Source organism: Microplitis demolitor, chromosome 2, assembly GCF_026212275.2.
Source record: "Microplitis demolitor isolate Queensland-Clemson2020A chromosome 2, iyMicDemo2.1a, whole genome shotgun sequence".
NCBI lineage: Eukaryota > Metazoa > Arthropoda > Insecta > Hymenoptera > Braconidae > Microplitis > Microplitis demolitor.
The window spans coordinates 16,969,203-16,984,223 of NC_068546.1; the positions used below are offsets into that span (position 1 = coordinate 16,969,203).

A 15,021-nucleotide genomic window follows, 5' to 3' on the forward strand; every position below is an offset into this window, starting at 1 on the left:
AAATGACTTGGGAAAATCTGTATGATTAGTATTCAAACAGCATTAATTCAACATTGTAAAATAAGATCAAAGAATAGATGTAGTCGAACGAACTGTTTATTCAGGAATACAATCATAGTTCACTTTCTGAAAAAGATTTTATTTTTAAGCCTGCTTCTCGTAAATTAATTTTTAAAATTAGATTTTCTTACTAATGAGATCCCTAGGCTATATAACTACTTGAGGGATAAATTTTATATTTCTGAATGTTAGAGTTCATCGTGATTGATATGTACACAATTTTATTCTATATGTTGAAGTGGATGCCTAAAAATATATCAAGATGAACTAATGTCAATTTAATTTACTTAGACACAAACATTGAATGCATCACAAATTGGTTGTGTTGAATTATACTTTATTTAGCAACGCAGTCTAAAATTATGTTAAAAAATAGTGAAAAGAGAAGAATGAAGAGATGACTTAATACTATAGTGACTTCTTATGAAATTAATGATTTTAGGAAGGTGAACAAGGGTACTTGGAAGGACTTGCATCAAGATACGCGGATCTTTTTCAAACACATTATGGTGACGTCCTGGAGCCTCTCGAAGAACTACGGCAACGAGAAACAAATGCATCGCCGAAAATTCCAAACACTCAAATTACTACCAGTTATTCACAGACTATTTACGTGCCTGGGAAATATTCAGTAAGAAAATAAATAATACTTACTAATTAAAACCTGATGTTAAATTCTGATTCAACCTTTATAATTTTTGTTAAGCAAAATAAGAGTCAATAAACCGTAAAATTATTTCCATGGCACTCATTAAAAGAAAATTTTGTTGATGTAAGTATATAATATCGATGTATATATATATTAGGATGATTCAAAAAAATTAAATATTTTTTTTTAACTTCCAACATTGAAAAGTTAGTTCTCAGGCACCTCTAGAAAATACTCACCAAATTTTAGCTCTTAATATGAATAGGAAGATCCTCCTCATCACAGTTTTCCATTTTCTCTTTAGTCCCTGATATCAAAGTCCATTTCTAATTATTCATTGATGGTTCAACCGAATCATCATAGATGTCTTTATAGGAAATTGAATGCTCTACAAAAAAGAAGCAGTGTGTTCAAGCGATAACTTTCACCATTTAAAAGATATTTGAAATCAATTTAAAGAATTTGTTAAAAAAAATTTTTTAATTTCCCGCTAAGAAAATCGATGATTTTCAAAAATTTCGGGAAGTTATTGTTTTCACCCCGATTTGCGAAAATCGAAATATCATCAGGTGTCGACGTTTTGAGGTCTTAGGAAGCTATTCTGACTGTTTTTAGAATGATATCTGTGTGTGTGTGTGTGTGTGTGTGTGTGTGTGTGTGTGTGTGTGTGTGTGTGTGTGTGTGTGTGTGTGTGTGTGTGTGTGTGTGATCGGTCTATAACTTTTTGACTAATGAACCGATTTGGATGGTTGAGGCGGCAATCGAAAGAGCTTGTCGGCCATCAACTTTTCTGAAAATTTCAGATTATTTGATGGAATAGACTCGAAAATATTTGCGAATAACGAAAAAAAAAAATTTTTTTTTTAGTTTTTTATTGATTTCTCAAAAACGACTGATACGATCGACTTCAAAATCTAATCAGCTCTAGTACTCAATAAAAAGCGTCGATTGCCACCTCAAACATCAAAATCGGATAATTCGTTCGAGAGTTATCGCGGGAGAAAGAAATGGTGAAAAACGGTTTTTTCTAAATATTTTCAAAACAACTGACGCGATCGATTTCAAATTTTAATCAGCTCTAGAATTCAATAAAACGCGTCGATTGCCACGTCAACTATCAAAATCGATTGATTAGTTCAAAAGATATCGGCGTTGAAAAGTTAAAAAAATAACATTTAATGTTATTTTTTGCGGATAAATCATAATATAACGTACTAAAATGTGCCTGATATCATACCACCTCATCTATTTTATGGTTTCTTTTGATCATATAATGTCATCAAAGTTGGTTTTTAGTTTAAATCATATTATTAACAAAAAAATCGATAAAACGTAGTTTTTAATATTTTTATCGGATATTTCATATTTTATTGTTTCTTACATGAGTCAAAACTTATTTAAATCTTGATTTTGATCCCTGACATTGATTTCTGCCTCAATACACTTATTTTACTGAACATAATCAGGAACTGAATTTTAAAAACCGCTTCATTGATGCTTTTCGATTCTTAAATTTTCAAACTTCAGCATAACAGGTAACTTGTTAGAGCTTGAAAAGATCGTAAAAAAACAATTGCATGTGATAGCATTTTCGAGCTCGAAGAACTCGAAAATATATCTACAATAATGTTTTCGAGCTCTGTGAGGTCGAAAACAGCGTGAAGTTTTGGGGCTGGCCCGCAGGGTCAACCGACGCCCAGATTTTTTTGAAGGAAACAATTTTTTTAAAAAAATGAGCACACAATAGTTTTTCGTAGGAAAAATTCTCAGTTTTCCAACGAAATTATCCATTTTTTATTTTAAGTTTCAGAATACCCTTTAAAAATGTTTTTATTCTTTTTGTATAAGCTGAAATTCTTATGAATGTTTATAAAATCCATGAATTAAGTTGATAAATCTAAAAAAGTTATTAAAAAACTTTCGAAATTCCAACTCTCTAAACATGAATAAATAAAATTAGTGAATATTCGCTAATTCTTAGTGCCAAATTAAACCTGTTTTTGAAATAAGCGGTTCGATTTAAACTTTGAAATAGTAAATATTCACTTATTTTTACTAAATTGGAGAGAACGCATTGGGATTCGGCTAGGAATATCTTCTAAACGGGTAGAGAAATCAAATAAACACAATAGACCTTTCTTGTAGAGCGTTAAATTTTCTACAAAAACATGTTACGTTCATTTATCAGTAATCATTTTTTAATGATGTAGAAAATTATTAAAAAATAAATTTTTTTTAACAAATTCTCTAAACTTTGATCACAAATATCTTTCAAATGGTGAAAGTTATCGCTTGAACACACTGATCCTTTTTTGTAGAGCATTCAATTTCCTATGAAGACATGTATGACGATTTGTTGAACCATCAATGAATAATGAAATATGGACTTTGATAAACGGGACCAAAGAGAAAATGGAAAACTGTGATGAGGAGGATCTTCTTATTAATATTACGAGCTCAAATTTGGTGAGTATTTTTAAGAGGTGCCCGAGAACCAACTTTTCAATGTCGAAAGCTAAACAAAAAAATATTCGATTTTTTTGAATCACTCTAATATATATATATTGTAACGAGTTTTTCACCACCGGGGATCTTCCGGAGTGAAGTCCGACTACACGCACTATTTACGGACCTTGCTTAAGAATTTAAATGTTGGGCGCCAGGTGATTCAATAATCACCAAATAAACAATTGTCAAAAACACATCGGCTAAGGGTGGCGGATCGGGGAAAGATCAGGCACTTAAGATTACGATAAATGCTTGATCAGAATTATACAAAATTAGTCGTATTTTAAATAAACAAAATAATTGATTGGTTTCACACAAATTATCGGTTACAACAAAATATAAATGCCGTCGTCGGCTTGACTCGATATAAACAAAATTATCAAAAAAAAAAATCGTAGTTGATCAAAAAAACAAAGTCATTCTATTGCTCGGAGAAAAACAACAGTCAGTTGACGAAATAGAAATAAAATGATTTTATTTTCCACACACACATACAACGTGCGTTTGAACGGAATACTTGACGAGTGACGTCAGATTATTGTACACGGCAAAACTCTACGGCCGGTGCGAATGTGACACGGATAATCCGTAATTCTCAGAATTGCTCGATGAAATAAAATAAAATATAAAATAATATTTTATTTTAGCAACGCTTTAAAATCGCATTATCATACAATTATTACAAGTCATCAATTATTAAATTAATTATTATCTACACAAAACGCGTTTCACTTGTTCATTCACAAAAAAACTCAGTCGTACACTTTGTTCAGGTTCCGCACCGATACTTTGGCTTGTTCACAGACGGCGGTTTATTGTTCACTCGAAATTTAGTTATTTCGAATAATTGTTCGTTGTTTACTTGGATTGTTCTTAAAGGCGAATATCGAATTGCTCAAAAATCGGAATCGAAATTGATCTTTTGGTCGGAGTTGAATTGTTCAAATACAAAAACGTCCCTCGTAGATTTGAATCACGGTGGAAACACCGTGAAAGTGTAAATACCGTGAATCCACCGCGGTTACATGGTGGGTTTGTTCCATTTTACCACCGTGTATACACAGTGTATCCACCATGATTCCACGGTGGTTTTACCACCGTGTATACATGGTGTTTCCACTGCGATTACGCGGTATATCAACCGTGATTCCACGGTGGCTTTGTGCCATTTCACCACCGTGGTTCCACGGCGTATCCACTTCGTAATCACAATGGAAACACCATGTATACACGGTAATAAAGCCACTATGGAATCACGGTGGATACACAGCGTAATCACAGTGATAAAATGGAACAAACTTGACGTGTTTCCACCGTGATTCTAAACCGCCAGAGGTGGCCGTTCAGTACGGAGTCTATCCCGAATCTCTCGTTTCAATCCATTTGGTGGATCCATTGCTCCGTCGAAGTCGAAATTTTCGATTCTAGATGTCACTAGAATTTGCTCATCCGGTAATTATTGATTATTTAAAATGAATTCAAAGTACGAGTCCATGTCGAATTTTTCATCATGTTACAATATATATATATATATATATTAGAGTATGTCAAAAAACAACGTTATTTTTTTTTTGACACCACCAGAAATCGATAGAATATGACAAAATCAAAATTCTGTCAAAAGATCAGCTCTTCAATTCAAGTTTTAGAGGTAGCATATCGCGATTTTTGATTGCTCATTCAAATAACGTGGGAAAAAAATTTCTTTTTAGTTTGGAATTTATAACAGGGGTACTGTTACCTTGGTCGTCCTTATTTATGGACGCCACTGAAAGTATTAAACGGTCTTCCAGAACCGGTTCTTAATGTTCAGGTCCGGTGATAATATTAATTGTAAGAGAAGGAAGAGGAAAGATAATTTTTTAAATAAATTAGACTTATTTAATATAACAATTTTAACTTTTTTTCATTTTATGAACCCTTTTAATTTATATCTTTTTACTTATAAACCTTATAATCTTAATAAACCATATATTATAATTAATTAAACCTTAACTAAGCCAACTACCTTTGGCATTTCACACACGCCCGCACGCAACTTTTATTAACCAACTACGTTTGGCATTTGTTTGAAAATGTTACTTTAATTAAAAATCGTTTTACCTGACGAACCTTAGTTAATTATCACAATAATTTTTATTAAAATCAGATCTGCTTGATCTATGCCCAGTTTCTCCATCGCAACCGTTCTTTATCTCTATTTATTTAATTGTTTTCTTTTCGATATTTACTTTTACTTATTGTTATTAATTTTAATGAGGGTAAATTATTAATTAATTTTATTTACTAATTTTGATTATTATCAATTAATTTGTATCGAAAAATTTTACGATTATTAAATTAATCATTCATTAATTTATTTCTTGGTTTATCTATTAAATTAATTTTATTTTAATTGTTATAAATTTAATTAATTTATCTATTTGTTTTAATTTATCAATAAATTTACTCGGACTAAAACACGAAATTTCTGGCCTGTGTTTCACACAATAGGCCTAGAAATTTCTACGACGCAATATTTCCAGCAGTGACCTGGAATCATGAATGATGCCCTGGACCCGGCTAATAGGCCTGGATCCGGTTAGAGAACGTCTGGCTTAAATTTAATTTAACAAATTTACGACTAATTAATTTACTAATGGCCTAGACGTGGATTACCCTGACGAACGACTAATTTCTTGTAATTAAATTGAAATTCCGGCCTAAGATAAGGAGATTTAATTTAATTAATACCTAATTTTATTCCTGGTGAATTTCCTTATCTCTGTCCGGTGGTTTGTCTTGTCAGGTTCCTTTGTCTGTCGTTTCCGTTTTTCACGATATTGGAATATCGCGGAAGTCTCGCATCAGGTCAGTGAGCAACAGAGGGCAGCACACGCTGCTCACACGTCTCATCTGATGCATTGTTATTATAATTATTTTGTTTACATATAAGATTTTGTTTTAATTATTGCATTATTTCTATTTAATTGTTTTCTTAGGTATAAATTGTGTTGTAATCAAGGTAATTCACTGATTAATTTGAGTATATATTTGGATTTTGTAGCGCTGGGAAAAATAATTGCGCATTTCATTTATATGCTTATGATTATTTTGATTGGTTGACACATGCGCGTCAACGCAACAGTTGGCATCCGTAAATTTACTTATTATAAATAAATTTACTAGTTTTATGAATAAATCATTGGTTGATTTATCGGTCAATCATATTGAAATTAATTATGAAAGAGACAATTGGTCATTTAACGTCAGGAACTGGATAAATTACACGGCCGAAGTTATGTATTATGTTGGTGGTACTGTACAGAAATAACATGCGACAGTTATATATCTCCATTGGGTGAAGTGAGATATATGACAAAATGGCGCCGGCCTAGGTGCCGGCGTGAGATTCACGTGCTGCCATGGTCAGACGTGGGAAAGTCTGGTAATTTGAGTAGATAATATAAACCCATGGGCATTATTTGAGCATTTTGATAAACCGCATAAAGGAAAATACATTTACCGTATTAGCGTGCAACCAAGGGAGTTGAATAATACGTAAACTGTAAGTCCTTTTTTTGGCTAATACATTGGCGTGTAATTTGATTCCCGAGTTGGTGATCATTTGCCGATCTCATAAGTGTGAGAGAGATAGCAATTCCTGAGTATTAATATTTTTCATAAGCATATGATGAAATGTGTGATTATTTTGTGTCCAGTAGATACTAATACAATAAGTGAAATTACTCAATAGTATTTTGGTCATGACCAAATATTGATTGTGATAAATATTTGGTTATTGTTCCTTATTATTTATAGACATTAATTGTTATTTTAGTATTTACCTATGAGTTAGTAATTTCTTTTACTTAATAATGATTACTATATGCGATAATAATCATCAATAATCAGGGATTTTTCTTTACAAATACCTGATAATTAATAAATATTAAGCGAAGTTGTTGAGGCAGGAATTCTGCGCAACTTGTATGTTTATAATACCGTTTGTTAATAATTATCCATTTTATTTGAAGTATTATTTTTGTGTAATTATTACAAATTTTAATTATTATTTTGTGATTATTATTTTGTGAATATTGCATAGCATTCACCAGTGGTTAAATTATACGAAAACTATTTATTTGAAGTACCTAAGATTATCTTGAGATTAGATTATCATTATTTTGAATATTGCGTGCGAGTAATATCAGTAATTACATGCAGTAAACTATTTTTCTTTGCGTTTAAGATACTTATTGTTTAGTCATTATTATTATTTATAATTTGTATACGCATACCCGTATTATTTTGTAAGTGATTTATTATCATTTTATTTTGATATTGTTTATTCTGTTATGCGATACAATTGACTATTTAATTTATTATTTAATATATATTTGAAACAAATGGTCATCAACCCGGTAGTTATTTAGAGTTTATTTATTCAAATTACTGCTATCTTTTTCTTGCTTTCTGTTCAGTCACGAGCTTGATTAATTTGAATCAAGCTTCGTGCATTTCCGCTCGGTTCGGGAGTTGCCGAACTCGCTACTGACTGAAGGTCAGAATAGTGCCGGGTCACTCGCTCTTTGGGCCCGGCACTATTCTAACTCAGGATCGTGTCAAGACGTCCTGAGAACCCGCTACAAGCTGACCAATCACAAAATTCGTCTTATATTGGTCAGCCTATGAGAGAGCTCGCTATCAACTGCTACCTGTTGGCGCGCTTTTAAGCCAATAGGAAAATTCGTTATATGCAACAAGGCTGCCACGTCGACACCAAGCTCCTCGACGACTCAACGACGCTACCAATTTCATTCTACAACTATTTGTCTAACCGCTTCGCTCAGACGTTTCTACAACGTGTCTTTGCTACTTGCAACCTCGTGCTTGAACCGCTTCAGTAATTAACTTGTGTGAAATTATAACTAAATCGCTACGCTGACTTATCCTCAATATTTAGACAGTATATCACGGCTGCTATTTATTGAGAATAAATAAATTGTTCTTTCGCCAATAATTAATTGTTAATTAATTATTATTGACTTAACCGCTATTGACCACGTGTCAATTTTATACGTGAATTATATCGTTGAGTTTGCATTCGCTATCGCGTATAATTTATCTAGTCGCATTCGCTATTAATCATAATTCTCATAATTTTTAAGTGTAAATAAGTGTAAATAAATCTATAATTTATTTAGTAACAAAATCTGTGTAATTTTTAATTGTTTAACCAACCTCGCCTAAACCAGATCCATTTAGTTTATTCGCTCATTTTACACTTTCCTTTTCCTAAAATCTGAAACTGCTACCCTGTCATTTATTTTTATTTTCATTTTCATTTCTCCGTTGTATTTTATTTTGAATTTGTTCGTGGGGCACACCAACTGGCGCCCAACCAGGATTTCTAACCCAGCCTGAGCAGAGCTGAGTGTCCGGGGAGATTTGGGATATCTCCAAGCGGGATTTTGTTTTCTGTATTATTTTTATTTTCAGTTTTTCACCAACGGAGGGCCATAACGGCTGTTGAGCACCAACCACACTCCGGCGTGGGACGTGTGAAATAGACGCGAACGTTATACGTGTCATCTTCTCAGTCTTTGTCTCCTCTATCTCTCACTATCTCGCCTTTTCTGGTCTTTCTCCTTATCCTCGTACTTTCTCCTTCACCTACTTTTCCAGAATAATTAGCTAAGACTTATAAGGATACCGACTAAGGGCCTGGTATTTATAATAAATTAATTGAACATCGTTTGGTTCCACAATTATAGAAGCCAAATCTAATAAGGTTAATTACCTGCGTTTATTGAAATGTCTGGATCTTCGGGTGGTCCGTCCGGTTGTGTTTCTTGGTCTCAGTTCGACCGACATTTATAATAATGCACCCATTCGGCCTAAGTTGCCGAATTCGGCAACTTCCGGAAAATTCGGTCACTCCTACTTATAACTAAGTGGGACTGACAGACAGCCCCTACGATTTCCACTCGTCAAGACAAGTCATGCTCTACCCCGGATAACACTGGGGTAGTTATAGTTTTTATCGACGGCTCATATAGTTGATAATAATAAGATTTTAACGCGGAAAATTCAAATATCCCCCGTTAAAAATTTTCAACTCGACTATGGCTCATTGAACAGATAAGCCCAGGATTCTTTTTTTTAGGAAATTGTATGTGCTACTAAAAAATTGAATTATCAGTTGTTACGTTCCCGTAATATTTTATTGATTAAATTAAATTAATTACTTTTAATTAAATAATTTTATACAATGGAACGGAAATCGGTTATGATAAGAGAGTCGCCGTGGCTCGCGGGTAGTCAAAACAGATGACGATGCATGAGATCCGGGCTACGACGATTCTCTCACAGGGAACTTGAGATGCAGCGTCAACATTTTGTCATCTCTGTTGGCTTTATTATATTTTTATAATGACGAAATAGTCAGTCTTACGAGAGAGCTCATGGGGTTCAAACCTCTGCTCACCAGCCATAATTAATAAATTATAATGAATCCTAAATTAATTTAACCTTATTGTAGGGTGCTGATTGGCACCCCAATATTTTCACCTACACCATGGCCTGTCCATAACATTATTACCTCCCAGGGGCGAGCGCTTATCAGCTGTTCCACCCTGTCCTATAACCCTGAGCGCTCAACAGCAGTTCAGGTTTCCCTCAAATTTCCTGCCAATTTTCCTACCATTCACCTGTTATTGTAAAAATAATTATATGGAGTTGGAACCAGCATCGAAAATACTTAAAATCGCGAAAAACAATTAAAATTAATAATTAATAAAATAATCGACGACCACGGCCCACCAGGGGTCTATAGACACTCTAACGAGGCCAAACCTGGATAAAATTAAATAATTAAAAATTATTTTTATTTTTAATTAATTTTGGGTAATTTCCCAAAACGTAACACAGTTTTCGAAAAATCTGTCTGTTCAAAAGTAATTGGAGCTCGAAGTGGAGTTATAGTAAATTTCGAGAACTTTTTACTTTTCTGGCGAAACTATCAGATCTATCACAAAATGTCATAGGGTCTTTTTTGTAGATACTTTTATTTCCTACCAGTTCTATAATAAAGTTTTCTCAGATTCCACATAATTTTTAGTTACTCTCATTTTAATGTCAAGCTCTTTAAATCAAACAGAGAATTTTTTTTTTCGTGCTTGACATTAAAATGGATATAACTAGAAAATCATGTGGAATCCGAAAAAACATTGTTAGGAATAATTTGTAGGAAATGGAATTGTCTACGAAAAAAGACTATGACATTTTGTCATAAATCTGTTGGTTTCATCAGAAAAATAATAAAAAGATCTCGAAATTTATTATAACTCGACTTCAAGCTCCAATAACTTTTGAACAGATGGATTTATCAAAAAATGATGAGACTTTTTTTGTAGAGCGTTTTATTCTCTATACGAATTCATCCTGCACTTATTTGCGCAGTGAGCCATTGCCGAGGTATAAAATTCGAATCTGAAAATTTGTTTTTTTCCATGTTACTTATATGAGAAACAGAAAATCACGATGCGACACCTATTAATATTAAGGGCTCTGATTTTCACAGGCATCTCATTTTACCTTCCTGCAAGAATAGAAGAATAGAAGCTGTTAGTGCGTTGAAAAGAAAGTTGCCCTTAAATGTCACTATTATATATATTAGACCGATTCAAAAAGATCAACTACTTTTTTTTTTTTTTTAAGAACACACTCAAAAATTTAGTACGATAGAAAAAGACACAGGTGAAAAGTTGAGCCCTTAGTTTTATAACCAAATGTTCAAGGATTTTTTTTGTTGACCATTTAATTTCCAATAAATCATCTCTTACCAAGTTTCCAAAATTCAGCAATGCTCTTCTCGGCAAAAATGATGAGATCTAACTATACATAATTATTTCTAAACGGTCAGATATAATTAGATCCGAATGTTGCCAGGATTCAACTAAATATGACAAGATGTGGTTTTCTATGACAAGATATAGTTGGATCCTGCGAATACAGATCTAATTATATATAACCGTTTAGATATAATTATGTATAGTTGGATCTCATCATTTTTCCTCAATCTCACTTTGAGGTTATAGAAATTTGTTATTCAAGATTTAATTATGTTTTTTTTTTTTTTATTGGAAATAATATAGTTGATAGCATCAAAAATTAAAATGATTAGAAATACTAATATATTATTCTATCTGACTATCCGGGTAAAAAATGTTCAGATATGACCATGTCTGTTCATGTATGATCATGCCTATTCATGCATGATCATGTCTGTAACGTTCAAAACTTCAGGCCTGATCATGTTTGACCATGCCTGATATATGAGATTAAATTTAAAAAACTTAGTTATAATTATATATAGCTAACGTAGTTGTAATTATATATAACCTAGATATAATTCTAGATAACTATATATCAGTAATTAATAAATTAGATATAAAATTTTGTTGACTAAGAATTTATCGAGCATAAGATTTTTATTACTTGAAGTTCATACGAAACTTATTTTTCAAATCTATTTCTTAGGTCAACGTGTAGTGGGTCAAACTTTCAAGCGCGAGGTTTACAGTTCGAATTCTGCATTCGTCCGAATGTTATCGTTTATTTTTTTTAGAAATTATATATAATTATATATAGTTATACATTATTGTATATAATTATACAGGGCCATTTTTTATGTATAATTTTTTTACCTGGATGGGCATGAACAGACATGAACAGACCTGATCAGGTTGCGTAACAACATATCCACGGACAAAATATCCGCGACATAATATCCGCGTCAAAATAACTACACGACAAAATAACCACACGACAAAATATCCGCGGAAATAATATCTAGAGACAGAATATCCTAAAAATAAATTTTCATAGTTAAAATAACAGCAGAAGAAAGTTATTAAAATAATATTTTATTAATATTTATCTTTAATTCATCAAATACTTCATGCGAAAATACATATGATTCATGCATACATAAATAAGTGTGAATTATTGCGCTCTTTTTTCACAAATTTTGTGTGTATGCAATTACAAAAATATACCCACACGTAAAGTAATGTGAAAGATAGCGCCCTTTTTTCACGAATTTTTTGTATGTGCAATGTCACGGCTGCTACATTCAAAAATTTTTAATTTTTTGTTTTTTTTCTTCCTCTCTTCCAAAATAAGTACACACTAAAACCACCTGTACGTAAACCTTTTTATGTATAACGCCGACTTACTGACGCCAGAAGTCGTACCGGACAAATATACCTACCTGAGCGTTGTCAACGCTTTACAATTAATTCGTATTGTACAAATGGACCACGCGTATTATATATTTCTCTTTCTGGAAATTTCATCATTTTTACTTAACGTACTTTTAAAATTTATGTATCCGTTCCCATTTAACTAATCTAAGCATAGAAGCGGTAGACTTCTTTGATTTTTCATCTCAAAACTATAGACCACCTAACTCATGCGCACCTGCATGCTCGGCGACAGAGTGGCACCAGGTCATCGGCCTACTTAATAGTCAAAATCTGCTTCCCAGATATCACACGTGTGCATGGGCCTAGAACTTTCGGGCGAGTCCGAGTCCTCTCGTATGGGAAACTGGTTACCACCACTTTTCATATGTGAGGATCATATAAAAAGACCATGGACTTTAGCTCATCAGTTCTTTTGGGAATCAAACTCTGAACCTTACCGAACTCCGGACACTTGACGGTGTTCGTGGCTAGAGGATTGGTATCCCGATTGAGCATTCGGTCACGTGAGCCCAGATCATTGAATCGGTCCTTGATCGTCGTAAGCACTCGTCTAATCGGTATATTATTTTCTACTAGCTTCAGAAGCATAATTAACGCGATATTAGCGTATAGCATCCGATTACGTGAGCCCAGATCGTACGATTGGTCCTTGATCGTTGTAAGTCGTGAAGTAATATCAACCGTTTAGCACCGGTACAGCATTGATTATCTTCATCTTATTTTAATCCATTTAATTTCATTCACTTTCATTATTTTTATATCGAAAAATACCACGAGAAACGTGAAGAATCAAAGAATATTTTACCGCGATAAATGCGAAGATTTTGAATAATATTTTGCCGCGAAAAAGCGAAGAATTTGAAAAATATTTAGAAATATTTTTACCGCGAAAATACGCGAAGATTTTATAAATTTATATTTTATATTACCGCGAAGACGCGAAGAATCTGAATACATTGATATTATTTTACCGCGAGAAGCGCGAAGACCTTCATTTTAATTTAACCTACAGAGATTTAAAAACGCATAAACATTGAAACTTATACAACAAAGTAGACTAAATAAATAAATAATTCGATAAATTAAAATCACATAAATTGAGAACGCGTCATGAATAAGTGTCCTGTGTAACTGCTGACAGTCCTGACACCTCACCAAAACCTGTTTAGGGTACGTTTTTAAACATTGTAACCATTGTTTGGTATTTTTCTTTTTAAATACTCCGAAATATTTGTGACCTATATGCATGAAACATTTACTTTTATATTTACTATTTAAATATTGCCATTTGTAACCCTTTTGTATTTTGAGAATATTGAGTCCTTAATAAATAAATACTCGTTAACATAAAACATTTGAAAAACATTATTTATCAGACAATTTTTCTTTAACAATGAGATACTAGCTTCACGAGGCTTTTCGGCAACCCACCTTTTTTTATCCCTTATTTTTCTACCTGTCTAGCCGCTCAGACCGATAGTTCACAGTAGGGGGTACACAATCTCACGTTTACCGCTCGACGTGTGATTGTGAAATTAGATCAGTCACATAATAAATTGGAAATCGTTTTGGGTTTTATCAATATTGTCTTCAACAATATTGTGTGGGCGCGAATTAAATATAAAATAGAATAAACTGAGCATTTGGTCACGTGAGCCCAGGTCATAGGACCGGTCCTTGATCAATGTAAGTACCCTTTTATTCACTACATTTTATACGAATATCGTACCTACGCCCATCACGATCTGCAATCGCGACAGCAATAAAATATCTACGGACGGAATATCCTGAAAACTGACGTACCAAAAAGATGAATTCATCACATTAAACTTTTCATACTTAAAATAACAGAAAAGAAAGTTATTAAAATCATATTTTTGAAACATTTATCATTTAATTCATCGAATACTTAATGCGAAATTACATATGATTATAATAATAAGTCATAATAAATGATTGAATTTTTTTAGGGATACTTTGTCGACAGGTTTTTTGTCCGCGGATATTTTGTCGTGTGGTTATTTTGTCTGCGGATATTTTGTCACAGATATTTTGTCCACGGATATTGAAGCGTGTCACCCCTGATCAAGCCTTAATATTCATGCTTGTTAATGTATGATCAGGTCTGGCTTTTTTTTCCCGGGTATACAAAGTTATGCATGATTATAAGCACTGGAATTTAGATTAGATCACTATGGTCATACAAAATTATGTATGATTACATCATGATTACAACTAGATATTGTAATACATTTTTAGATATAATAATTTATAACTATGCATAGTTATTAGGGTGTCCGTTATTTACCAAATTAGATTTTTTTACTACGCCATGATATAAATCATTTCTTTGTGATTAAAAAATAATAAAAAAGCTTATTCTTATGCCGTTTAACCCTGCCAAAGTAATGATACATTCTCATTTTAATACAATGAAAAATTTTATTACTTGCTCAAAAATAAGCGCATAGCAATAACTAATACATATGTGTGTAGGAAATTTTCCGCTCTTCAAAAAAGGTCTCTAATATTTTTTTCGTGAATCTAACTGTT

The 15,021-nt window shown here is 32.7% G+C and overlaps 1 protein-coding gene across 3 annotated transcripts in view; it reads left to right on the forward strand.

Annotated features, from left to right (window-relative positions):
- The window catches only part of LOC103576410 (uncharacterized), a 313,115-nt gene that overhangs the window by 26,903 nt on the left and 271,191 nt on the right, over window positions 1–15,021 (forward strand). For 2 of the 3 annotated variants that reach the window (XM_014442664.2, XM_053742846.1), the window contains one exon: window positions 503–691. The exons of the other annotated variant lie outside the window; for it this stretch is intronic. In XM_014442664.2, the coding sequence (XP_014298150.1) occupies window positions 503–691 (189 nt within the window). The remainder of the gene's footprint in view (window positions 1–502; window positions 692–15,021) is intronic. 3 annotated transcript variants of the gene reach the window in all.